Below are 27057 nucleotides of genomic sequence, written 5' to 3'. Positions count from 1 at the left end.
TTGATAATCAGAAACTTTGCTGCTAACTTGCACGAAGGCACGCACAAATGCACGCACACACACACAAACACCCCAGCAGAAGTGAAGTAATGGAGGAATACATTAATTCCAGTGAAAACAACAAGAGACTCTCGATGAACACCGTGTGTTCTCCGGAGGAGCGTGTGAGAGGCTTTGTTTGAAGTACAAACATAAAGGGACTCAGGTCAAGGCTTCTGTTTAGTGGAGCTCAGCATAAATACGGGCTGAGGCCGGCCTCACGCTCAGCCTCCCTCTCAGCCTCTAACCCTCACTCAGCCTCTCACTCAGTCAGCCTCTCATCCTCCCTCAGCCTCTATGCCTCTCAGCCTCTCACTCACTCAGCCTCTAACCCTCACTCAGCCTCTCACCCTCACTCAGCCTCTATGCCTCTCAGCCTCTCTCAGCCTCTCACTCACTCAGCCTCTAACCCTCACTCAGCCTCCCTCTCAGCCTCTCACCCTCACTCAGCCTCCCTCTCAGCCTCTCACCCTCACTCAGCCTCTATGCCTCTCACCCTCACTCAGCCTCCCTCTCAGCCTCTCACCCTCACTCAGCCTCTATGCCTCTCACCCTCACTCAGCCTCCCTCTCAGCCTCTCACCCTCACTCAGCCTCCCTCTCAGCCTCTCTCAGCCTCTCAGCCTCACTCAGCCTCTATGCCTCTCATCCTCACTCAGCCTCTATGCCTCTCACCCTCACTCAGCCTCTATGCCTCTCAGCCTCTCACTCAGTCAGCCTCTAACCCTCACTCAGCCTCACTCAGCCTCTATGCCTCTCATCCTCACTCAGCCTCTATGCCTCTCAGCCTCTCTCAGCCTCTCACTCAGCCTCACTCAGCCTCTATGCCTCTCAGCCTCTCTCAGCCTCTCACTCAGTCAGCCTCAGAGGAGGAAGTCATTATGAGACGACATGCAACGCTGAGAGCAACGCTGTATTGACACGGGAAGCTTCCCCATGCAGTGAACAGCGTCGACCTGTACAACTGGCCCAGTGGCTTCTATTGTTTGCTTTCGTTACCGGGAGTCACTGGTAGTTACTGGGAGTTACTGGTAGTTACTTTTAGTTACTGGTAGTTACTGGGAGTTACTGATAGTTACTGGGAGTTACTGGGAGTTACTTGTAGTTACTGGGAGTTACTTGTAGTAACTGGTAGTTACTTGTAGTTACTGGGAGTTACTGGTAGTTACTGGGAGTTACTTGTAGTTACTGGGAGTTACTGGGAGATACTGTTAGTTACTGGTAGTTACTGGGAGTTACTGGTAGTTACTGGGAGTCTTCTGCTCCTCTCCCCCGCAGCCGGCCGAGGCGTCGCCGCCCCCAGGGTGGGGGGAGGAGGAGGCGGAGCTTGTGCCCCGCCTGTGTCACCTGACCAAGCAGGGGGAGGAGCCCGGCTACGGCTTCAACCTCCACAGCGACAAGACGCGGCGGGGCCAGTTCGTGGGCTCGGTGGACCCCGGATCCCCTGCCCAGAGGGCCGATGTCAGGGAGGGGGACCGGCTGCTGCAGGTAGGGAGAGACAGGGGGGAGACAAGGGAAGACCAGGGGGGAGACAGAGGGGAGACCGGGGGGAGACAGGGGGGAGACCAGGGGGGAGACCGGGTGGAGACTAGCGGGAGACCGGGGGGAGACCAGGGGGAAGGGGGGGACGGGAGGAGGAGGACAGCCCTGCGTGTCTCTAACAGAGGGATTAGGCTCAAGAAGGTTTGTGATCGGGTGTGTGTGTGTGTGTGTGTGTGTGTGTGTGTGTGTGTGTGTGTGACAAGCTGGACAGAGGAGGAATCCAGTGTTGCGTAAGGTGATTGATGGTTAATTCCATTAGGAGGAAGAGAACAGAAAGAGGGAGACACTAATAAATAAATCTCTGACTAGCCTGAGCCAACAGCATCGTGACCTCGACTACGGGGCGTGTCCTTCCCCCCCCCCAGGTGAACGGGGCGAGCGTGGCCGGGCTGCATCACGCGGAGGTGGTGGCTCTGATCCAGAAGGGCGGCCGAGAGACGAGGCTGCTGCTGGTCGACCTCGACACCGACGAGCTGTTCCTCAACCTGGCGGTGGAGCCCAGCAGCCAACACCTCCAGGGTAAATTACTGAGACTGATGAGGTCCCACCTCCAGGGTAAACTACTGAGACTGATGAGGTCCCACCTCCAGGGTAAACTACTGAGACTGATGAGGTCCCACCTCCAGGGTAAACTACTGAGACTGATGAGGTCCCACCTCCAGGGTAAACTACTGAGACTGATGAGGTTCCACCTCCAGGGTAAACTACTGAGACTGATGAGGTCCCACCTCCAGGGTAAACTACTGAGACTGATGAGGTCCCACCTCCAGGGTAAACTACTGAGACTGATGAGGTCCCACCTCCAGGGTAAACTACTGAGACTGATGAGGTCCCACCTCCAGGGTAAACTACCTCCTGAGACCACCTCCACGGTAAACTACTGAGACTGAGACCACCTCCACGGTAAACTACTGAGACCACCTCCAGGGTAAACTACTGAGAACACCTCCACGGTAAACTACTGAGACCACCTCCAGGGTAAACTACTGAGACCACCTCCAGGGTAAACTACTGAGACCACCTCCACGGTAAACTACTGAGACCACCTCCACGGTAAACTACTGAGACTGAGACCACCTCCAGGGTAAACTACTGAGACTGATGAGGTCCCACCTCCAGGGTAAACTACCGTAAACTACCTCCTGAGACCACCTCCAGGGTAAACTACTGAGACTGATGAGGTCCCACCTCCAGGGTAACTACCTCAGAGTTCAGCTACTTAGAATACTAGGCAATGAGAAGATAAAGAATGAAAGCAAAGGGATACAAATTAGAAACTTGAATCGTCTAATAATTTGTTTTAAAGGTTTTTCATAAAAAATGAAAATTTCACATGTTAACTTCCTCTGACAGAAGTCTCCGTGGATGAGCCAATCAGAAGGAGCCCATCTCGGGACCCCTCCCCCACAGCGGCCCTCCCCAAAGCGGAGCCACCAATCATCAACATCATGGTGACCGACTCACCAATCAAAAGCAGCTCCCCTAAGACCCCGACCAATGGGAGCTGGGCGTCGCAATCCTCCCGGAGCTCCACCACCCCATCAGAGCTCAGCAGCTCGGACATGAGCGTCCAGGTGAGGTCTTCGACCATCAGGCCCTGTTCTATACATTAAATATAGGATATATGATATGGTATATCACGTATACCATGGTATACCATCACGTATATATGGTATATATGATATATATACACTATATATATGATATATGATGCATGATGTGTGTGTCTCAGGTCCCTGACGAGGACGAGAAGGAGGCCCAGGACCCCTTCCTGGAGTTCGGCCTCAGACTGAGCCCCACGGCAGCAGAGGCCAAAGAGAAGGCTTTGGCCAAGCGGACCAAGAAGAGAGCGCCCCCTATGGACTGGAGCAGGAAGTACGAGATCTTCAGCAACTTCTGAGCGACATGAGAACAGCAACGTGAGGTCCAGAGATACCATGAGGGCCCCTGTAGACCACCATGAGGGCCCCTGTAGACCACCATGAGGGCCCCTGTAGACCACCATGAGGGCCCCTGTAGACCACCATGAGGGCCCCTGTAGACCACCACCATGAGGGCCCCTGTAGACCACCATGAGGGCCCCTGTAGACCACCATGAGGGCCCCTGTGTCTCTGCTCCACAGCAGCCCTGTGGGAGCTCAGAGGAGCAGCGAGGAGGAGGGTGGTTGTGGTCGGGGGGGAGGGTGTAACTAAGGTCTGCTCCTGAGAACCAGTGTCATTGTTCTGTTAAAGTAGTGTTCCTCTTCCTTTAGAGAGACGGGAGTGGATCAGCCTAGCACGGCTCTCGTTCATCAACACTGTCACCAATAAATCGCTGCGTAAAACATGCGTCCAGTTGTTTGACAAAACGTGGGATGGATCAATTTGTCTTTGCTTGAAAATGTCGGTACATGGGGAGTATATTAATGCACAGGCTCTGTGCCTCCCTACACATATCACAGTAGCACACTGACCTGGAGGAGACCTGAATAGTTAATGCTTTTGACAACTTCTACACATGCTTACCCCTAGGAAGGAACATGATTGAATCATACAGTTGTGGTCCTTTGCTGAAAGTCGGCCAATACGGTTATCGTATCAAATAAGATGATCATTGGCTCTAATGGACGTCCTGTCAGTAGGAGGAGAGGGGGGAGAGGAGACTGTACCAATGATGGTCCTCCATCTTAAGCTTTGGTCCTCAGACCTCCTCACTCTGAACTGAAGGTCTTTACCGTTCTTCTGATATCCCCGCTCGCGCTCCACAAGGCCTCAGAAACAACCACATCGTCTAGTTTCTTGTAAGGCAGAAATAATGCAAAATGTTCCTGTATGGGTTGGATGCCTAACATGTATATGCGCAAAATTGCAAGAGAAAAGTGTTATTATATGTGGTTGATATCATGAGGACATATATCATGGTAACATCGACAGGTCAATATAGATCTGGCTCCAATACATTTAGACCTCACCTGCAAGGTGTTTTATGGGAGAACTGTACAGAAAGTCCTCATAACAAACATGTTGGTTCTGAAGGGGACCGCCTCTCCAGGCCATCGGGGGTCGTTGTATTGGGTCCCCCCATCACACGCTGAGGGATCAGAACCGACCAATCAGAAGAAACGAGAGACCGGGAGGATGATGGAAGCTCTTCTCATCCTCCAGCTCCAACGTCAGACAGATCACCATAGCAACCACAACACTGGCCCGCCTCCCCCCCCCCACACACACACACACACGCATACGTTTGAGGACTAAAAGCTGCAGTTCAGCCATTGTACATAGAAATAAGAAAATGTTTGAATACACCCAAATTATTTTATTTTCATTGAGCATTCGCACAGGCATGATTGGGCCACAGTATCCTTCATTCTACGAGGTCACCTAAGTGATCATGCAAACAGAACCCCTCTCTCCACAAGCCTACACGCAAGATCTAGAAACCAAAACAGACAACATTCTTCATCAGGAGCGTGTGAGGAAAGGCTGAAGCTAGATTGGGGTTATAGATTGTGTTTCTCTTCATTTGATTTACTCTATCACATCTCAAGGATCACAGTTTTGGTCGGATCAGATCACATTTGTTATGTGTCCAAATGTCTACAAAGTATTAACTAGCACATCACCGCGAGTCAATAAAATATATCTATGTATAAATCCCTGTAGACAAGTTATCGCTAAAAATCCTCTTCATAAGTGACTTAAACAAAAAGATGAAATCCTCCTAACATTATTGATCCAAAGCTAACAGCAGCTGTGTTGGACGTGTTCTAGTCTTTGGCAGTGGCTCTAGCGCCCCTACTGGCTGAGGTGTTGACGTGTCAAGGGTAAAATCATAGGACTATAAAACACACCACACCAGCTTGCATATGTGCACACACACACACACAGTCAGGTTGACAACAGCGCATGCACACAAAGTAGGAGGGCAAAACGAAAGCCCTTTTCCAAATGAATGTGCAGTCTGCATGTTGGATGTTCACATTCTAACTAGAAAAGAATAGAAAACATGCTCCTTGGCATTACTCATGCACACTTACACACATGCAATTTCTCTCACAGCGAAATTGACGGACACACACTCACTCACACACCAGTAATATGGCAAGGTTAGTCGTTGTAAAAGTGCGGATTAGTCGCAGTTTCACAAGTTGTTTTTATTTGCCATTAAGTATCGGGATAACTGCCAGTCAGACACGTAATATCACAGCAACACAGCATGACAAACACGGACATCAGGGTCAACACATCTTTTATGGGTGAGGTTAAAAAAAAATAATAGTCCATACAAAAAATAAAAAAGTGCAAAACAACAGTTACTGAAAATAGCATTAATTCAAATATTCTTTTTTGTGTTAATTGTGCGATTTTACGTTCACTACAGAAACCAAAAATCATCAGCAGCAGCAAAGGAAAAAAAAGTTATGGACCATTTAAAAACGTTAGAAAGATTGCAATGACACAATCACTGTTCACTTAAGATATCATTATGGCCTCCAATGGATATCGTTACACATGTAGACACACACACACACACACACACACACACACGCACACACACGGTCACAGTTAACAGGTGCAAAAGGACGTAGCGATGGGAGTCAAGTTTTAGCGCGGTACCATAATCAAAACAATACATAGTTCACACCGTTAACACAGAATGTCAAAGTAAGAATATACAAAATAACAGCACATGCACAAACACAACCACACAGACACACAGACACACACACTCACATTTATGCACAGAAAACCTTAAGTAAACAACCGAAGGGTGGTGGATTGTGAAGTGGTATAAAGAGGCCCTCCCCTGCTCCTCCTCCCGAATAGAGGAGCAGGGTGGGAGACACCAGCAGGACGTAGGAGGAGATACCAGCTGGAGTGAAGACAGATGGAACATGTGAGTCCCCCCCCCCGCCCCCATGACAACCCGACGTCTGTCTGTCCCTACACTACTGTTGGTCTAAAGATAGTCACTAAATAACACCGCCACAGTGTGTGTGTGTGTGTGTGTGTGTGTGTGTGTGTGTGTGTGTGTGTGTGTGTGTGTGTGTGTGTGTGTGTGTGTGTCCCGTTAAAAAAAAAAAAAACCTGACAGTCCCCCTCTCACAAGGCGACTTATCTCTCTTTCCCTGTCCTGGTCTCTATCTCATATCTCTTTTCTCTTATCTTTCCCTTTCCTGTCTCAACCCCTCCCTCCTCACTGGCTCGCTGTCCCTCAACATCTAACCTGTCTGTCCCTGCAGCCTGTCTGTCCCTCTAGACCCGTCTCCCTCTAGCTGTCCCTAAGCTGGTAGTTTGGTTGTTCTGTGTCGGGTCCCTAGTGAATCTAGAGGCGTCCCTGTCCCTCCCCCCTCCCGCCCTCCCTCCCTCTATGGACACACACATAGGGCGTGGGGGCTGTCCGTCAGGGGGAGTGGCCAATAGCACCCCTCTCCCCCCCAGATCAGGGCAGTGCAATACACAGATGGATGAGTTTCACCCTCCTCGTTCTGGCTCACCTGCAACACACAGACGGGAGGGAAGAGGTGAGACAGGAGGTGAGACAGGTTGGAGCCATAAGAACATGGAATAGAAAACAGAGAAGATACAAGATGAGCAGCATCTCCTCCTCTAATGGGGGGGTCTTACCTCTGGGTGGGGGGTCTTACCTCTGGGTGGGGGGGAGCTCTAAACGCCGTAGCAGGCTGCCAGTCGCTCCTTCAGGAGGGGGGGGAACTGCTCCGAGAACTGCTGCCAGTTCTCATCTCCCACCTGCTCCTTAAAGCCATGGAGGATCTGAGGAGGAGAGGAGCAGTGAGAGGAGGAGAGGAGCAGGAGGAGGAGGAGGAGGAGGAGGAGGAGGAGAGGAGCAGTGAGAGGAGGAGGAGGAGAGGAGCAGGAGGAGTAGGAGGAGGAGAGGAGCAGGGGGAGGAGGAGGAGGAGGAGAGGAGCAGGAGGAGGAGGAGGAGGAGGAGAGGAGGAGTGAGAGGAGGAGGAGGAGAGGAGCAGGAGGAGGAGGAGGAGGAGGAGGAGGAGGAGAGGAGCAGGGGGAGGAGGAGGAGGAGGAGAGGAGCAGGAGGAGGAGGAGGAGGAGCAGGAGGAGGAGGAGGAGGAGGAGAGGAGCAGTGAGAGGAGGAGGAGAGGAGAGGAGCAGGGGGAGGAGGAGGTCAGACCCACCTTGTAGAACATGTCCCTGAGGTCGTCCTTGGGGTTGACCCAGGAGGCCACGGCGTCGCAGAAGAAGATAAAGTCCTGAGAGGAAGAGGCGGAGGTCAGCGTCTACACATCAGTACCAGGGACCACCTCCTCTGAGCTCCTCCTACCTGCACCACGCCGCCCGGGTTCACTCCAATCATCATGCAGATCCCGCGGAACGCAGAGTCCTTCTCCTCGTTGTCCCTGATGTTCCGCAGAGAGGTACACCTGAGGAGAGAGAGAGGAGGGACTAAGGGGAGCTCTGTCTGGGCGGTGAGGGTTGGGCTGTAGCATAACGCTATAGTGCGTTGCGCATTTAATACACAACATCACTTATAACCATGGCGATAACAAGCCCTCTCTTTCCAAGAACTCTCGTTCCAACAAGCCTTTTTTTAAAATCACATCCTGTTTGATTCCCGCTGAAAAAGTGGGCTCACTGGCTCTTCAAACTCACGTATCAAGTCCTCGTATCAGGGAGGAGGAAGAGGAGGAAGAGAGAGACTCACCAGGGCCTGATGAACTGAGGGAGCAGGGGAGCCACCTCCTGGGGACATACGTAGCCCAGCCGCCCGATGGTGATGGCTGAGGAGACACAGGTCACCCACAGGGTCAGAGGTCACCCACAGGGTCACAGGTCACCCAGAGGGTCACAGGTCAACAACAGGGTCACAGGTCACCCAGAGGGTCACAGATCACCCACAGGGTCACAGGTCACCCAGAGGGTCACAGGTCAACAACAGGGTCACAGGTCAACAACAGGGTCACAGGTCACCCAGAGGGTCACAGATCACCCACAGGGTCAAAGGTCACCCAGAGGGTCACAGATCACCCACAGGGTCACAGGTCACCCAGAGGGTCACAGGTCAACAACAGGGTCACAGGTCACCCAGAGGGTCACAGGTCAACAACAGGGTCACAGGTTAACAACAGGGTCACAGGTTAACAACAGGGTCACAGGTTAACAAGGTTAACCTGTGACCCTGTTAGGAGGGAGGGACTGAGGGAGGGAGGGAAGGAGGGACAGAGGTCACCCACAGGTTCACAGGTCACCCACAGGGTCAGAGAGCTGTCACTCAGACCACCATGAGGGACATCCAGACCGCTAACAACCTGATAACCGGAGGAAGGGAGGGAGGGAGGGAGGGAGGAAGGGAGGGAGGGACTGAGGGAGGGAGGGAGGGAGGGAGGGAGGGACTGAGGGAGGGAGGGAGGGAGGGAGGGAAGGAGGGACTGAGGGAGGGAGGGACTGAGGGAGGGAGGGAGGGAGGGACTGAGGGAGGGAGGGAGGGAGGGACTGAGGGAGGGAGGGACTGAGGGAGGGAGGGAGGGAGGGAGGGAGGGACTGAGGGAGGGAGGGACTGAGGGAGGGAGGGAGGGAGGGACTGAGGGAGGGAGGGAGGGACTGAGGGAGGGAGGGAAGGAGGGACTGAGGGAGGGAGGGACTGGGGGAGGGAGGGAAGGAGGGACTGAGGGAGGGAGGGAGGGACTGAGGGAGGGAGGGAAGGAGGGACTGAGGGAGGGAGGGACTGAGGGAGGGAGGGAAGGAGGGACTGAGGGAGGGAGGGACTGGGGGAGGGAGGGAAGGAGGGACTGGGGGAGGGAGGGAAGGAGGGACTGAGGGAGGGAGGGAGGGAGGGACTGGGGGAGGGAGGGAGGGAGGGAGGGACTGAGGGAGGGAGGGAGGGACTGAGGGAGGGAGGGAGGGAGGGACTGAGGGAGGGAGGGAAGGAGGGACTGAGGGAGGGAGGGAGGGACTGAGGGAGGGAGGGAAGGAGGGACTGAGGGAGGGAGGGAGGGACTGAGGGAGGGAGGGAGGGAGGGAAGGAGGGACTGAGGGAGGGAGGGACTGGGGGAGGGAGGGAAGGAGGGACTGAGGGAGGGAGGGAGGGACTGAGGGAGGGAGGGACTGGGGGAGGGAGGGAGGGAGGGACTGAGGGAGGGAGGGACTGAGGGAGGGAGGGAAGGAGGGACTGAGGGAGGGAGGGACTGAGGGAGGGAGGGAGGGAGGGAGGGACTGAGGGAGGGAGGGAGGGAGGGACTGAGGGAGGGAGGGAAGGAGGGACTGAGGGAGGGAGGGACTGAGGGAGGGAGGGAAGGAGGGACTGAGGGAGGGAGGGACTGGGGGAGGGAGGGAAGGAGGGACTGAGGGAGGGAGGGACTGAGGGAGGGAGGGACTGGGGGAGGGAGGGAAGGAGGGACTGAGGGAGGGAGGGAGGGAGGGACTGGGGGAGGGAGGGAGGGAGGGACTGAGGGAGGGAGGGAGGGACTGAGGGAAGGAGGGACTGAGGGAGGGAGGGACTGAGGGAGGGAGGGAGGGAGGGAGGGAGGGAGGGACTGAGGGAGGGAGGGACGGAGGGAGGGAGGGACTGAGGGAGGGAGGGAAGGAGGGACTGAGGGAGGGAGGGACTGAGGGAGGGAGGGAGGGACTGAGGGAGGGAGGGAAGGAGGGACTGAGGGAGGGAGGGACTGAGGGAGGGACTGAGGGAGGGAGGGAGGGAGGGACTGAGGGAGGGAGGGAGGGAGGGACTGAGGGAGGGAGGGAGGGAGGGACTGAGGGAGGGAGGGAGGGACTGAGGGAGGGAGGGAGGGAGGGAGGGAGGGAGTGAGGGAGGGAGGGAAGGAGGGACTGAGGGAGGGAGGGACTGGGGGAGGGAGGGAAGGAGGGACTGAGGGAGGGAGGGACTGAGGGAGGGAGGGACTGGGGGAGGGAGGGAAGGAGGGACTGAGGGAGGGAGGGAGGGAGGGACTGGGGGAGGGAGGGAGGGAGGGACTGAGGGAGGGAGGGAGGGACTGAGGGAAGGAGGGACTGAGGGAGGGAGGGACTGAGGGAGGGAGGGAGGGAGGGAGGGAGGGAGGGACTGAGGGAGGGAGGGACGGAGGGAGGGAGGGACTGAGGGAGGGAGGGAAGGAGGGACTGAGGGAGGGAGGGACTGAGGGAGGGAGGGAGGGAGGGACTGAGGGAGGGAGGGAGGGAGGGACTGAGGGAGGGAGGGAGGGAGGGACTGAGGGAGGGAGGGAGGGACTGAGGGAGGGAGGGAGGGAGGGAGGGAGGGAGGGAGGGACTGAGGGAGGGAGGGAGGGACTGAGGGAGGGAGGGACTGAGGGAGGGAGGGAGGGAGGGACTGAGGGAGGGAGGGAGGGACTGAGGGAGGGAGGGAGGGAGGGAGGGAGGGAGTACCAGTGTTCTCCAGCAGGGTCTTGGGCGTGTTCGGTCGGTTGATGATCTCCACCAGCTGGTTGAGGACCATCGCTACGTACGGCTGCATCTCAACACCTGGAGAGAGAGGGGGAGAGGGGGGGAGAGGGGGGAGAGAGGGGGAGGGGGGGAGAGAGAGGGGGGGAGGGGGGAGAGAGAGGGAGGGAGACGGGGGGAGAGAGGGAAGAGGGGAGAGGGGGGAGAGAGGGAAGAGGGGAGAGGGGGGGAGAGAGAGGGAGGGAGAGGGGGGAGAGAGGGGAGAGGGGAGACAGAGAGAGAGTTGAGGCAGGGGGTTAGAACTGGGTGTAATAATAATAATAATAATATTCAAATTAACAATCAAACGACACAGAACCAAAGAAGAACGAAAGAAGAACCCAAGAAGAGGCGAAGGACTCGACCAGAACACACATGTCTGCTGTGGGGCCGACGTACCCATCTGCATGCACACCTCCCCGATGGCCCAGGTGGCGTTGTTACACACCGAGATGAACTCTGGGTTCAGGTTGGTGCCGAGGATGGGCATGAACTCAGCTGGGGGGCACAGAGGGGTCAGAGGTCAGAGGAACGCATGGGGGGGTGGTTATCAACCGGCCGAGTGTGTGTGTTAGGGGTGTATCGATACATCGAACCGAATCGGTACAGACGTCACGGTTCGGTGCATGGATTTACACAGAGAATACACGGTATGAAATTAAACAAAACTGACGTGCAAATTAATTAATGTAAAGCCGAACTTCTGTTAGATCCGCGATCGTCAGGGACAACTGAGACGCCTGAAAGGGTGCCGGCAAGTTCGAGCTACACACGCGCGTTGATTGGTCGACAGAATCACACTTCCGTGAGACAGGGAGATAATAAACGAACACATTATCCGCGAGGTGTTTCTGGGCAACGGCGAAAGCTTCACCCCCCCCACCATAAGGGTAATGTCGGCGGTGGAAACGCGAGCCGCAATTGAGCTGCGCCGAACGACACCTTCACTACTCCACCAAGCCGCGCAGAACCGACCCGCACCCTCACCTGGAAATGAGCAAATTCTGTGTACTTTTATAAATAAGACATGTCTGGAGGTGATGTGGGGTACTTATTGTTTACATCTTAGATTACCCAGTTCAGGCTGTGGCAGCTAGCTCAGGGGAGAGACTGTATGACACTAGGTGGTACAACCTGAGACAATAAAAAACAATTCATTCTGCATTTTTTCTTTTCCCTTCATTGTACTGAACTCGTACCGAACCGTGATGTCTGAACCGAGGTATGAACCAAACCGTGACTTCAGTGTACCATTACACCCCATGTGTGTGTGTGTGCGTGCGTGCGTGTGAGTTACCGATACAGGGTTTGACGTGCAGGAAGCAGGCTTTGGTCAGATCTCCCAGCAGAGCGAAGGAGCTCTGCCTTACCTCGGGCATCGTGTCCTGAGAGGGGGAGAGAGGCTCTGATACACACCGTGTTGTATTTGATACACACACACACCATGTAGTATTTGATACACACACAATGTTGCATTTGAGACACACACACACACACTGTTGTATTTGATATACAGTGTTGCATTTGATACACACACACACCGTTGTATTTGATACACACACACACCGTTGTATTTGATACACACACACACCGTTGTATTTGAGACACACACCGTTGTATTTGAGACACACACACTGTTGCATTTGATATACAGTGTTGTATTTGATATACAGTGTTGTATTTGATACACACACACCGTTGTATTTGATACACACACACCGTTGTATTTGATACACACACACACCGTTGTATTTGATACACACACACCGTTGTATTTGATACACACACACCGTTGTATTTGATACACACACACCGTTGTATTTGATACACACACACCGTTGTATTTGATACACACACACCGTTGTATTTGATACACACACACACCGTTGTATTTGATACACACACACACCGTTGTATTTGATACACACACACACCGTTGTATTTGATACACACACACCGTTGTATTTGAGACACACACACTGTTGCATTTGATATACAGTGTTGTATTTGATACACACACGCCGTTGTATTTGATATACAGTGTTGTATTGGTGTCCAGACGTCCTGCTCTGTCTACAGTGATCAGGGTCCAGGTCAGATTTAACTGATCAATAGAGTTGATCTTCAGCCCGGCCCCCCCCCTCACCTGCATGCACTGGAACAGCAGGGTCATGATGTTGCTGCGGGCTACCAGCGTGTCCACGTGGCCCCCCAGACCCTCGGCCAGCCCGCTCAGCAGGTCCAGGGCCACGATCATGAAGTCCTTGTCTGGGGCCTCGTACTGGTCCGGCTGCTGGCTGTACATCTAAGAGGAGGAGAACCACACGGTGAGGAACAGCCTAACAAGTAGAACCACAGGGTGAGGAACAGCCTAACAAGTAGAACCACAGGGTGAGGAACAGCCTAACAAGTAGAACCACAGGGTGAGGAACAGCCTAACAAGTAGAACCACACGGTGAGGAACAGCTTAACAAGTAGAACCACACGGTGAGGAACAGCCTAACAAGTAGAACCACAGGGTGAGGAACAGCTTAACAAGTAGAACCACAGGGTGAGGAACAGCCTAACAAGTAGAACCACACGGTGAGGAACAGCCTAACAAGTAGAACCACACGGTGAGGAACAGCCTAACAAGTAGAACCACACGGTGAGGAACAGCCTAACAAGTAGAACCACACGGTGAGGAACAGCCTAACAAGTAGAACCACACGGTGAGGAACAGCCTAACAAGTAGAACCACACGGTGAGGAACATGTGAGACAGCAGAACCACAGGATGAGGAACATGTGAGACAGGAGAACCACAGGGTGAGGAACATGTGAGACAGGAGAACCACAGGGTGAGGAACATGTGAGACAGGAGAACCACAGGATGAGGAACATGTGAGACAGGAGAACCACAGGGTGAGGAACATGTGAGACAGGAGAACCAAAGGATGAGGAACATGTGAGACAGGAGAACCACAGGATGAGGAACATGTGAGACAGGAGAACCACAGGATGAGGAACATGTGAGACAGGAGAACCACAGGATGAGGAACATGTGAGACAGGAGAACCACAGGATGAGGAAAATGTGAGACAGGAGAACCACAGGATGAGGAACATGTGAGACAGGAGAACCACAGGATTACGTCATCACGCTCGAGCCTCAATGGAAGTCAATGAGACCAACTGAATATATATGAGGCGGATGACATTAAACTTGATTCTGAAAAAAGTATAAATGATAACGAAACAAATCTGTTTAGAGATAGATGAAGTGTGTTGATGGTAAAATGTTTGAACTGAGGGTTAGGGTTAGGCTAACCCTAACCCTAACTAGTAATGCGAGATATAAACGATATACGATATAAACGATAAAAAAATGGCCTACAATAGAGATTTTAATTCTATCGCGATAATGCATGTTGATGACGCAAATTACAATGTTTAATTTTTGGTTTGGTGCAATTTCTTTTCACATTGCAATTTTCGCAACAGTGCCAGAATTCGTCAACAAACCTGCATGTGTGCAAAGAACGTTAACCCATTTGTACCGGCTGCTGTGCGGCGCAGCATTGTACCTAGTAGATACAATGTTGATCCGCGCAGCCGGTACAAATGGGTTAATGGTAAACACGCATTGATGCGTGATCCGGTCTGAATGGGTTAAATCATTGGACAAAAAGGTCTGGGGCGTAGTAAAGCCTTAAAGAAAAAGGGGCGGGGGAAGCACCGGTGAAAGTAAACGATCATGGATATCCAGCGTGATATACATTGATCTGCGGACTGGTCCAACTCCTTCTCCCTCATCCTGACTCAGAATGTGTTAAATGCATCGGCATTTTTAAGTTATGTTTTCCAGCATACTTTTTACTTGCTTTTGTCGGACCGTCGGGTGGTGGCTCAACATGGAGCAAAGAGGAGACGGAATGTCTTTTGGATATCAGACCCAAATATCCAAAAGACGTTCAAAGACGTCTCCTCTTTGCTCCATGTTGAGCAACGTCTCCGAGACCACCTCTCCGGCTGGGTCAACCTCCTTTTGATGGTTAAAAATATCACGTAATCGACAAAAATCTTAACAATCAATGATCGATCATCAATTAATCATGCCCATCCCTAATTGTCAGTACAGTCTGTTCCTTATCTAGAAAGACACCCGTTTTTCCTGTTCTCTGCATCTTGGGTGGCATTTAAGAACCAAGGACTTAAACTAAGTGTAGTGCCTTTTAGAATGGTTTGCACTAAAGGAAAGAAACCCAATGCTAATTTTATTTATCTGCAACATTATGTTGTATGATTACAGTGTTTCACAATAAATGTTCTCGAAATGACATACTATATTTCTCTTTTTTTTTAAATACATTTAGCAGTTTGGCTTTCCTTAGGGTCTATGTAACCTGTTCTGAAACGGTTATTTTATGATTTTATATCGTGATATATATCGTTATCGCAAGAGGCTGCAATGTATATCGCAATATGGATTTTAGGCCATATCGCCCATCTCTAACCCTAACCCTTTGAACTGAGGTCAACGGTTAAATAGACGAAGTTATGAAGTGGCAGCGGATGGGCGGACGGCTATTCCATTGTGAAAAATAATATTTTAAAAGTAGAATATCTTAAAAGGTTTAAAATATTTCAAAAAATTTAATGGTAAGACCCAATCCCAAGCTAATAGGACCATTTTAAAAGGTGGAATGGAGTATCTATGAGGAAAGAATAAACCCTAAGAAGAGCAATAGCCCCACTGACCATGGCCTGGGCTAGGGTCTTCTGCACCAACGTGACGCAGCGCTGGTAGACGGGCTCGCAGTACGGCAGGAAGCCGCTCTGCAGGGCCGTGGCCACGGAGCTCAGGCACTCCAGCAGAGGGAAGAGGTCCTTGTCCTCGTCCTTCAGCTCGTTCCACTTGGCGATCAGCGGCGGCATCAGCTTCTGGATGTACTCCTGCACAGGGCAAGGGTCAGAGGTCATGGCGGAGGTCCCAGGGCCCTCAGAGAGGATAAGGTAAGAGGTCATGGAGGTCATCACCCACTGGCGGGTTGAGGTGGTGGTCAGTAAAGGTCAGAGGTCACTGCTCACCGGCTGGTTGGGGTCAGTAAAGGTCAGAGGTCCCTGCTGACCGGCTGGTTGGGGTCAGTAAAGGTCAGAGGTCACTGCTGAGCGGCTGGTTGGGGTCAGTAAAGGTCAGAGGTCACTGCTGACCGGCTGGTTGGGGTCAGTAAAGGTCAGAGGTCACTGCTGACCGGCTGGTTGGGGTCAGTAAAGGTCAGAGGTCCCTGCTCACCGGCTGGTTGAGGTGGTGGCCCACCGAGTCGGCCAGGGTCCCGATGGCGTCGTACAGGATCAGCAGGTTCTTGTGCTGGTACTTCCCGAAGGCGAACACCAGCGTGTCCAGGATGAAGCTAAGGTAGGGAACCAGCTCCGTGCACGCCTCCTCCTCCAGGGTGGCGAACGCACTGGGGGGGGACACGGGGTTAGACAAGGACCAGGACCAGGACCTGGACCAGGACCAGGACCGGGACCGGGACCGGGACCCGGACCGGGACCTGGACCAGGACCAGGACCTGGACCAGGACCAGGACCAGGACAGGGACAGGGACCCAGACCGGGACCGGGACCGGGACCAGGACCTAGACCGGGACCGGGACCAGGACCAGGACCAGGACCAGGACCGGGACCAGGACCGGGACCGGGACCAGGACCAGGACCGGGACCGGGACCCGGACCGGGACCTGGACCAGGACCAGGACCAGGACCTGGACCAGGACCAGGACCAGGACCTGGATCAGGACCAGGACCAGGACCAGGACCAGGACCAGGACCAGGGACCCGGACCCAGACCGGGACCGGGACCAGGACCAGGACCAGGACCAGGACCTGGACCAGGACCAGGACCAGGACCAGGACCTGGACCAGGACCAGGACCAGGACAGGGACAGGAACCCGGACAGGGACCGGGACCAGGACCTGGACCAGGACCAGGACCAGGACAGGGACAGGGACCCAGACAGGGACCGGGACCAGGACCAGGACCAGGACCAGGACCTGGACCAGGACCAGGACCAGGACCTGGACCTGGACCAGGACCAGGACCTGAAGGTAAGTTAGGGGACCAGCTCCGTGCACACCTCCTCCTCTAGGGTGGTGAAGGCACCCCCCCCTCTTACCTGCAGGCGGCCTCCTGCACCCTCTTGTTCCCGTCCAGGATGCGTTTGAGCAGCTGGGTCATGAGGGGCTTGAGGTGGGCGTCGGGGGGCTGGGACACCACCCAGTGGGCGTAGCGGCTGAGGGTCCAGCAGGCGATGGAGCGCACCAGGGCCTTCTTGTCACACAGACACTGGATGAGGTGGGGCATGAGCTCGGGGAGGTAGGGCACCATGCCCTGCATGCAGCCTGGGGACAGACGACACTGCTGTGGTCACAACCCCTCATTAGGCAGGGCCTGGGCAGACGCTCCGACCCAGACCACACACAGTGAGTACATTAGGCAGGAGAAGGAGAAACAGCACATCTCTGACCCATGTGTACAACAGAGATCGCTGGGGTAAGATGCTACACCATGCTAAGAACTGTTTTTAAGTGCCATGACGTACGACATACAATCAGTTCGTAAGAGGGGTGGGGGGGTGGCTGTTCAGAGTCCATCAACAAGGCAGAACAGATACTACCCAAGCATCACAGCCATGCACTGCTTATTACATGTAGGCTGAAAAAACCTTTTCACTCATTATTGAGGCATTCTTTTGTGTAACCATGATAATAATCATCCTATAGGCATTATGTTGTTTGACTATGTTATCTTATAGCATTATGTTGTGTAACTTATTTTATAGCATTATGTTGTTTGACTATGTTATCTTATAGCATTATGTTGTGTAACTTATTTTATAGCATTATGTTGTTTGACTATGTTATCTTATAGCGTTATGTTGTGTAACTGTTTCTTATAGCATTATGTTGTGTAGCTGTTATCTTAAAGCGTTATGTTGTGTAACTGTTTCTTATAGCATTATGTTGTGTAGCTGTTATCTTATAGTATTATGTTGTGTAGCTGTTATCTTATAGCGTTATGTTGTGTAACTGTTTCTTATAGCATTATGTTGTGTAGCTGTTATCTTATAGCATTATGTTGTGTAGCTGTTATCTTATAGCATTATGTTGTGTAGCTGTTATCTTATAGTATTATGTTGTGTAGCTGTTATCTTATAGGGTTATGTTGTGTAACTGTTTCTTATAGCATTATGTTGTGTAGCTGTTATCTTATAGTATTATGTTGTGTAGCTGTTATCTTATAGCATTATGTTGTGTAGCTGTTATCTTATAGCGTTATGTTGTGTAACTGTTTCTTATAGCATTATGTTGTGTAGCTGTTATCTTATAGCGTTATGTTGTGCAGCTCTGTTATCTTATAGCGTTATGTTGTGTAGCTGTTGTCTTATGGCATTATGTTGTGTAGCTGTTGTCTTATGGCATTATGTTGTGTAGCTGTTGTCTTATAGCTTTATGTTGTGTAGCTCTGTGTTATCTTATAGCGTTATGTTGTGTAGCTGTTGTCTTATAGCGTTATGTTGTGTAGCTGTTGTCTTATGGCATTATGTTGTGTAGCTGTTGTCTTATGGCATTTTGTTGTGTAGCTCTGTTGTCTTATAGCGTTATGTTGTGTAGCTGTTGTCTTATTGCATTATGTTGTGTAACTGTTGTCTTATAGCGTTATGTTGTGTAGCTGTTGTCTTATTGCATTATGTTGTGTAACTGTTCTTATTGCATTATGTTGTGTAGCTCTGTTATCTTATAGCGTTATGTTGTGTAGCTCTGTTGTCTTATGGCGTTATGTTGTGTAGCTCTGTTGTCTTATAGCGTTATGTTGTGTAACTGTTGTCTTATTGCATTATGTTGTGTAGCTCTGTTGTCTTATGGCATTATGTTGTGTAGCTCTGTTGTCTTATAGCGTTATGTTGTGTAGCTCTGTTGTCTTATAGCGTTATGTTGTGTAGCTGTTGTCTTATTGCATTATGTTGTGTAGCTCTGTTGTCTTACAGCGTTATGTTGTGTAGCTGTTGTCTTATTGCATTATGTTGTGTAGCTCTGTTAATCTCACCCTCTGCGATGGCCCCCAGTACCAAGATGCCAGACTCCTTGATGACCCAGTCGGGGTGGAAGAGGAGGCCTTTGAGCAGAGGGAGCAGGTGGGGCAGCAGCTCGTCTCTGAACACGTTGGCCAGGACGTCCAACGCCGCTGCTGAACACTTCCCTGAAACACGTTGAGATAAACCATCGCAGAACCTGTTAGCTACAACAATACGTTGAGATAAACCATCGCAGAACCTGTTAGCTACAACAATACGTTGAAATAAACCATCACAGAACCTGTTAGCTACAACAATACGTTGAGATAAACCATCACAGATCCTGTTAGCTACAACAATACGTTGAGATAAACCATCGCAGAACCTGTTAGCTACAACAATACGTTGAGATAAACCATCACAGAACCTGTTAGCTACAACAATACGTTGAAATAAACCATCACAGAACCTGTTAGCTACAAAGATACGTTGAAATAAACCATCACAGAACCTGTTAGCTACAACAATACGTTGAAATAAACCATCACAGAACCTGTTAGCTACAAAGATACGTTGAAATAAACCATCACAGAACCTGTTAGCTACAACAATACGTTGAGATAAACCATCACAGATCCTGTTAGCTACAACAATACGTTGAGATAAACCATCGCAGAACCTGTTAGCTACAACAATACGTTGAAATAAACCATCACAGAACCTGTTAGCTACAACAATACGTTGAAATAAACCATCACAGAACCTGTTAGCTACAAACCATCACATCCACGCTTTACCCCAGACCTGTTCACTACAACCAGAGCTGTACGCTTACTTTTAAAGTGGTAGCACTGGTGCTAGCAAACAAAAAAATTCAGTAGCACAGAAAAAATGTTGGTAGCACACATATAGTCAAAAGAAATATTTTATTCAGATATAACTATATGAACAGAATAGGACGTATATACAAAAGTAACACAATTTGAACAAATTTAACAACAGTAAAATGACAATGAACATATTAAATAGTAAAGTGACTATGAGAGCCTTTTTTCATGTAGTAGAATTAATGAAGCGAATTTAGTGAACGGGAGCTCCTCCTCGGCGATGCAGTACGCAATATTCATTTTAATTTTGATTCCCCTAATTATGTCCTCGTTCATGCTTTGGTTTTGTTTGCTCCCAGCAGCGGTGATCGAACCAGCACAGTTAACCTGTGTTTTTGCCAAAAAAGCCTCCCGGCAAGCGATGTGTCGCTTTGACAAGTTGTGCTTAGTGATGTTGTCCCTCTTGAAAATAGTGTTCCCTGTAATGTAGGGTGTCTTCCCAGATGTCCTTTCCCCTGCCTCGAGGCAATATTTACAAAACATAGACTTCTTGGATTGGTCGTAGACCAGCCAATTGAAAGTTTTTAACCACTGGGAGTTAAACCTGTACGTTTTCCGGTTGGCCGAGACGGAGTCATGGGGGGAGTCGGCTTCGTCCGAAGGGGCCAGTTCCGTGCTTGTGGTCGCCGAGTCAATCTCTTCCATACGTGGATTTTTTTCCAAAGTTTCCATCTTTATTTGATGAAGAAGAACTTCTGAATACTGAGAAATACCTTTTCATTTTTCCTTTTTGGCTTAAAAAGTGAATTTCCCGCGACCGTTACAAAGCCTCTTCCTCAACGTGCGAATGTTTCGGGAAATGTAGTTTTTTAGTAGTTGAGCGGAACTGGCGAGCCTATAACTCGAAATACATTTCCCTACATGCATCACTCCCATCATGCTCCCACACACTCGCGCTTAGCAGTGCCATTGAAAGCCGTACCGAAAGACGTATTTTTTTCGGCACGGGTCCTTCTCACCCTTTCGCACCGGTGCGAGTGGACTTGTATTTATCTTCACACGTTATATATTTTAATAGCAACTGGATCAAAACTGTCGCACTGTACAGCCCTGACAACTGAAACAGGTTTAGATAAACCATCACATCAATGCTTTGAACCAAAACCTGCTAACTACAACAATACAAATGGATTAGTAGAAGAGTGAAGCCACTACACATGGCAGTCATGGTAGGAGACCCTTATGAGAACCAGTGCTGTCAGTAGGTAGGGTGCTAGGGGCTGGGTGGACAGGGTGTCAGTAGGTAGGGTGCTGGGTGGACAGGGTGTCAGTAGGTAGGGTGCTGGGTGGACAGGGTGTCAGTAGGTAGGGTGCTAGGGGCTGGGTGGACAGAGTGTCAGTAGGTAGGGTGCTGGGTGGACAGGCTGTCAGTAGGTAGGGTGCTGGGTGGACAGGGTGTCAGTAGGTAGGGTGCTGGGTGGACAGGGTGTCAGTAGGTAGGGTGCTGGGTGGACAGGGTGTCAGTAGGTAGGGTGCTAGGGGCTGGCTGGTATGACTCACGGAGGTTCCAGTCAGACAGGGTGTCGTCGTCGTCGTCGTCGTCGTCCTCGTCGTCCTCGCCCTCCTCGCCCTCCCCCCCCTCGTGCTGCAGGGTGACGGTTCGGGACTTGTGGAAGCGAGGCTTAATGTCCTGCTCACTGTCTGGGACTGCCTCGTCCTCCTCCACGTCGCCCTGGAGACCAGGAGGAGGAGGAGGGGAGAGAGACAGACAGAAAGACAGACAGACAGACAGAGCGCCACCATGAGGGAGGAGGAGGGGAGAGACACAGACAGACAGACAGACAGACAGACAGACAGAGCGCCACCATGAGGGAGGAGGAGGCGTGTGGAGGCCTCACCTTGAGGAGGATGATGTCGATCTCAGAGTACTTCATCCCGTTGACCAGGATGGGGATCAACCTGGGGAGAACCGGAGGGTTCAGCGCTTTGAACCAGGAGAGTAACCCAACAATATCCCCAACTCAACGTGTCTGGGTCAGGACTTACTGCACCAGGTGGCCCGCCAGTGCCTCCTTACAGATGGGCTGCTCGGCCAGGGTCAGCCAGAACTCACAGGCCTCCAGCGCCACGTTCTCATCGGGGTCCTGGGTCCGCTGCAGCATGTACTGGGAGGGGAGAGGAGGCCTTGAGGGTCGGAGTACGCTCAGGGGACAGAGGGCGAGGAACTCTAATCCAGGGGTCCACCATCTGTAGGCCTCCTTACAGGGCCAGTGAACCCCTGTCTCCTTATCGCTTTCTATAACGACCATCGTATGAGACGGACTAGGGGTTCACTGGCCCTTTAAGTAAGAGCCCCTACTGTTTGGGGTTCACTGGCCCTTTAAGTAAGAGCCCCTACTGTTTGGGGTTCACTGGCCCTTTAAGTAAGAGCCCCTAGTGTTTGGGGTTCACTGGCCCTTTAAGTAAGAGGCCCTAATGTTTAGGGTACACTGGCCCTTTAAGGCGGCGTCTCACCTGAGGTTACAGGTAAAGGTGTCTCACCTGGATGATGCTGTGCATGTGGGGGATGAGGCGGTCAATGCGGACCTCCAGCAGCATGACCAGCGCCCGGCACACGTTCTTACGGACCTCGCTGTCCTCATCACCGGCCAGAGCAAACAGGCTCTGGAGGGCGGAGGAGAGGGGGTGGAGGAGAACCCTTCCATTACTGATATATAAACATGGAGCTTGCATACACTGAATACATTAGTAATTACATTAATTATCACATCCTATTAATATCTTCCTCAAACTGACATTGGATAATCATCTTCAAACGGTTACAGCACATGATAATCTTGAACTTGAGCGTTCTTTCTTTAGCCCAAAGCTGCTTACAGCCCCTGTAATCTCTAGAATGAGGCCAGCGGCGGGCCGGTGTCAGCCAGAAACATCTGGGGCAAGAGGGACAACTGTGGAGCGTCAAAACAAACCATAACATCTGGAGGGCAGACGCTACATCATGGGGCTCCTACCTCGATGAAGGTGTCGATGTTGTCCATCAGAGCCTGGGCGCGTCCGATGATGAACTGGTTCACACACGCGATGGCGTGAGACCTGAGGGGAGTTACAGTCAGACGAGTTACAGTAAGACCTGGGGGCAGACGACAGGGCTTAGAGCAAGACGAGTTACAGGAAGACCTGAGGAGGAAGGAGGAGGTGAAGTCAGGTCAGGTCCTGACGAGAGGAGGAGGAGGAGGTGGTGAGGTCAGGTCCTGATGGATCAGGTAGAGGAGGAGGAGGAGGAGGAGGAGGAGGAGGAGGAGGAGGAGGAAGAGGAGGTGAAGTCAGGTCAGGTCCTGATGGAGCAGGTGGAGGAGGAGGAGGAGGAGGAGGAGCCGGTCTCAGCCTACCTGATCTTAGGACTGCAGTGCTTGAAGAACTGCAGGAACTTGGGGATCATGATGTTGAGCGGCCGGTTCAGAGCCTCGCTGTCCAGGAGTTCTGACGAGTCCTCGCAGATCTTCTGCAGCGCCCCGAACGAGCCCTGGAGGTCAGAGGTCACACATGATGGGCAGGTAGGCGGAGTTAAGGTGCGACTCCTCCCACCACAGGAAAGGTGATCGTTATTTACACATCAGTTATATTCCTCCAATGAATGCTAAGCACCGCCAGCGATGGCTTTGTGCCGCTCACTCTTCATATCGCCAATCTGTACTTCATTAGTCTGTGACGGAAATGGCTTAGCTCCCCTGGCTGGTACAGGAGTTAAACATTCACCTGTCATGTTAAACAATAACGTTGGTCTGCCACGTTCTTTGACAGATTCAACCAAAGTCTGCATACATCAGGGTGTATAAAGGCTCTGGGTGGTTACACTGTGGTGACCAGGGTGTATAAAGGCTCTGGGTGGTTACACTGTGGTGACCAGGGTGAATAAAGGCTCTGGGTGGTTACACTGCGGTGACCAGGGTGTATAAAGGCTCTGGGTGGTTACACTGCGGTGACCAGGGTGTATAAAGGCTCTGGGTGGTTACACTGCGGTGACCAGGGTGTATAAAGGCTCTGGGTGGTTACACTGCGGTGACCAGGGTGTATAAAGGCTCTGGGTGGTTACACTGCGGTGACCAGGGTGTATAAAGGCCCTGGGTGTTAAACTGCGGTGACCAGGGTGTATAAAGGCTCTGGGTGGTTACACTGCGGTGACCAGGGTGTATAAAGGCTCTGGGTGGTTACACTGCGGTGACCAGGGTGTATAAAGGCCCTGGGTGTTAAACTGCGGTGACCAGGGTGTATAAAGGCTCTGGGTGGTTACACTGCGGTGACCAGGGTGTATAAAGGCTCTGGGTGGTTACACTGCGGTGACCAGGGTGTATAAGGGCTCTGGGTGGTTACACTGCGGTGACCAGGGTGTATAAAGGCTCTGGGTGGTTACACTGCGGTGACCAGGGTGTATAAAGGCTCTGGGTGGTTACACTGCGGTGACCAGGGTGTATAAAGGCTCTGGGTGGTTACACTGCGGTGACCAGGGTGTATAAAGGCTCTGGGTGGTTACACTGCGGTGACCAGGGTGTATAAAGGCTCTGGGTGGTTACACTGCGGTGACCAGGGTGTATAAGGGCTCTGGGTGGTTACACTGCGGTGACCAGGGTGTATAAAGGCTCTGGGTGGTTACACTGCGGTGACCAGGGTGTATAAAGGCTCTGGGTGGTTACACTGTGGTGACCAGGGTGTATAAAGGCTCTGGGTGGTTACACTGCGGTGACCAGGGTGTATAAAGGCTCTGGGTGGTTACACTGCGGTGACCAGGGTGTATAAAGGCTCTGGGTGGTTACACTGCGGTGACCAGGGTGTATAAAGGCTCTGGGTCTAACCTCGCAGGTGTTGTAATCTTCAGAGTTGAGCAGGTTGCAGAGCTGAGGCAGCAGCTCCGGCCACATCTGGAGCTCTCCCTTGGAAGCGATGGTGGTGATCAGGATGCCTGGCCGACCACAACAGCGAGGAGAAGGTGAGCACTAGACCATCAACTAGAGGTCATTACATTCACATTTAGGGGTCTTACCTGACGCTTTAATCAGAGCCATTTCAATAAGTACATTAGTCAGAAGAAAGGGAAACAACAATATATCTCTGTGGGTACAGTAAGTCACTAGGTTAACCCATTCCCCGTACAACATGATAGCTAGGATAAGATGCTACACAATGCTACGTACTATTTTTAAGTGCTAAGACGTACACCATACAATAAGTGTGTAAGAGGGGAGGGGGGGTATGCAGAGTCCAGGTGAACCCTGAACAGGTGAGTCTTTAATCTTTTGGTAGCGATTACAGCTCTCGCTCTTTTCCGCCCGGCAATATAAGGACCCGATATACATGGACCCGAGCAAGCCTGCTCCCTGCGGGCGGAGCTCCCAGCCCTCACCTATGGTGGCTCTGATCAGCGGAGAGGGGTCCCCGATGTTGTTCAGGCATTCCCTCTTGATGAAGTCGGCCACGGTGGGGGGGAAGCTCTGGTAGTGGGCCTTCACGTTGTTCTTCAGGATGAGCCCGCTGAGGGACCGGGTCGGCTCATCTGGGGGGGGGGGGGGTCATGGGGCGGGACATAGACGCCTCAGGTTCAGAGTATCCAGATGAGTTAAATACTGGGCGATAGAGTTGTACTAAAGAGACACACCTTCTGACTTGAGGCTTGTTAAGACAAAGATGAGATAATTGTTGAAGTCCGGAAACTGGTTCAGCTGTTCGAGTTTCTGGGGGCTTGGTTAAGGAACTCAACCAAGGGATAAGGGAGCTAAAACACAGTCACTGTACCCCACATCTCTACATAGTCACTGTACCCCACATCTCTAATGAAACTCACTGTACCCTACATCTCTACACACTGTATCCCACATCACTAATGAAACACTCACTGTACCCCACATCTCTACAGTCACTGTACCCCACATCTCTACACTCACTGTACCCCACATCACTAATGAAACACTCACTGTACCCCACATCTCTACACACTCACTGTACCCCACATCTCTACACACTCACTGTACCCCACATCTCTACACACTCACTGTACCCCACATCTCTAGTCATTGTACCCCAGATCTCTTATGAGACACATTAGGGGTTAGGTGTGTACATTGGAGTGTCTACATTAGATGGGTTAGGTGTTTAAATTAGATGGGTTAGGTATGTACATTAGGGGTTAGTTGTGTACATTAGAGGGGTTAGTTATGTACATTAGAGGGGTTAGTTATGTACATTAGAGGGGTTAGTTATGTACATTAGAGGGGTTAGGTGTATACATTAGACAGGTGTGTACATTAGACTCGTAGGATACTTCCTGGACAGCTCTCTGGGTTGCAGTGTCTGGGGACTGGGAGTCCTTCAGCAGCTGAAGAACTTGCTGCAGACCCTGTTCGTCCGGCTGCCACTCCATCCTGTACAGACAGACAGACAGACATGTGGATGAATCCTGCTGTTGAAGGCTGAGCGGCTGGTTCATATAGTCGCACATCGTTCAACTCATCATTAACTTTGACGTCCAGGTAACCAGGGGGCCTTTGTTGTCAGGTAAACTGCGGTACAGATTTACCCGCCATGCAACCCAACGTCCAGCTGGGTCAGCTGTGGCGGTCAGTTCCCCTGGCTGACTTTAACCCAGGACTGTGCAGTGTGGCGTTAATGCTCTGTTTCTACCCTAGCTGCTCTATTAGCCTAACTGAACCCCGGGCCGGACGGCCTCACAGCCCGCTAGCAGCTAGCAGCTAACACACTAGAGGACGTTGTTCTCGACGACCGGGACTACACAGACACAGTGGAGGAGAGATCCTAAACCTGGACCGCATTCCTCAGTACAGACGCAGACAGACGTTGTGATCCCGACCGACGCGTGTCTCTGTCGGTTAGCCGGGAGCTAGCTCCTAGCTCCATGTAAAGTACCGCCAAAGCTTTACCTGGTCGATATGAGATCACTCTCCTGGAGACTGACGAGGAGTTCTGCCCGAACAATTACTATCCCTTCGACGTAATCGATAACGACAGATCGATCTGAGTGTATTAGGCCGGTGAACGATACAAGCAGTACCGAGCTACGCTAGCTGATCTGTGAGGGTTCGCGTCCCGCCGGTGAGCAGATGTCTACACGCGGCTTCCGTCCTCCGCTCAAGCTCATGCCGGTCGAATCCCACCGACAGAAACATTAAATCATAAACAGCAGCAGTATATT

The 27057-nt window shown here is 51.8% G+C and overlaps 2 protein-coding genes across 3 annotated transcripts in view; one reads left to right on the top strand and one right to left on the bottom strand.

Annotated features, from left to right (window-relative positions):
• nherf2 (NHERF family PDZ scaffold protein 2) overlaps window positions 1-3856 on the top strand; it is an 8628-nt gene extending 4772 nt beyond the window's left edge. The window contains exons 3-6 of the mRNA XM_079728858.1: window positions 1317-1526; window positions 1946-2099; window positions 2934-3154; window positions 3313-3856. Of these exons, the coding sequence (XP_079584984.1) occupies window positions 1317-1526; window positions 1946-2099; window positions 2934-3154; window positions 3313-3480 (753 nt within the window). The 3' untranslated portion in view covers window positions 3481-3856. The remainder of the gene's footprint in view (window positions 1-1316; window positions 1527-1945; window positions 2100-2933; window positions 3155-3312) is intronic.
• A 1820-nt stretch (window positions 3857-5676) lies between these two features.
• On the bottom strand, window positions 5677-26952 carry tnpo2b (transportin 2b). 2 transcript variants are annotated; one of them, XM_079729189.1, is made up of 24 exons: window positions 26786-26952; window positions 26170-26269; window positions 25507-25582; window positions 25255-25404; window positions 24707-24813; window positions 23246-23379; window positions 22868-22949; window positions 22395-22517; window positions 21900-22018; window positions 21752-21812; window positions 21414-21585; window positions 19059-19211; window positions 17128-17353; window positions 16245-16416; window positions 15710-15904; window positions 13118-13276; window positions 12269-12356; window positions 11347-11469; window positions 10918-11013; window positions 8246-8321; window positions 7865-7964; window positions 7719-7793; window positions 7211-7337; window positions 5677-7060 (listed from the first exon to the last, which is right to left on the bottom strand). In XM_079729189.1, exons 2-23 carry the CDS (start codon window positions 26266-26268, stop codon window positions 7230-7232), a joined length of 2694 nt encoding a protein of 897 aa, XP_079585315.1. In that variant the 5' UTR covers window position 26269; window positions 26786-26952; the 3' UTR covers window positions 5677-7060; window positions 7211-7229. The 2 variants fall into 2 exon arrangements, with proteins under 2 accessions (XP_079585315.1, XP_079585316.1); XM_079729190.1 differs by having other exon boundaries at window positions 11371-11469.
• Window positions 26953-27057: the final 105 nt, after the last annotated feature.

Source organism: Pollachius pollachius (genome assembly GCF_949987615.1).
Source record: "Pollachius pollachius genome assembly, chromosome: 2".
In the NCBI taxonomy this organism is placed as follows: domain Eukaryota; kingdom Metazoa; phylum Chordata; class Actinopteri; order Gadiformes; family Gadidae; genus Pollachius; species Pollachius pollachius.
This window is presented reverse-complemented; position numbering and strand designations above follow the sequence as displayed.

Excerpts from the sequence above, each read along its gene's own strand:
- tnpo2b (XM_079729189.1), bottom strand. The coding sequence starts at position 26,268 with ATGGAGTGGCAGCCGGACGAACAGGGTCTGCAGCAAGTTCTTCAGCTG. Across the intron at positions 21,813-21,899 it reads CTGGCGGGCCACCTGGTGCA|GTTGATCCCCATCCTGGTCA; the intron begins GTAAGTCCTGAC and ends GGTTCTCCCCAG. Across the intron at positions 7,794-7,864 it reads ACCCGGGCGGCGTGGTGCAG|GACTTTATCTTCTTCTGCGA; the intron begins GTAGGAGGAGCT and ends TCTTCCTCTCAG.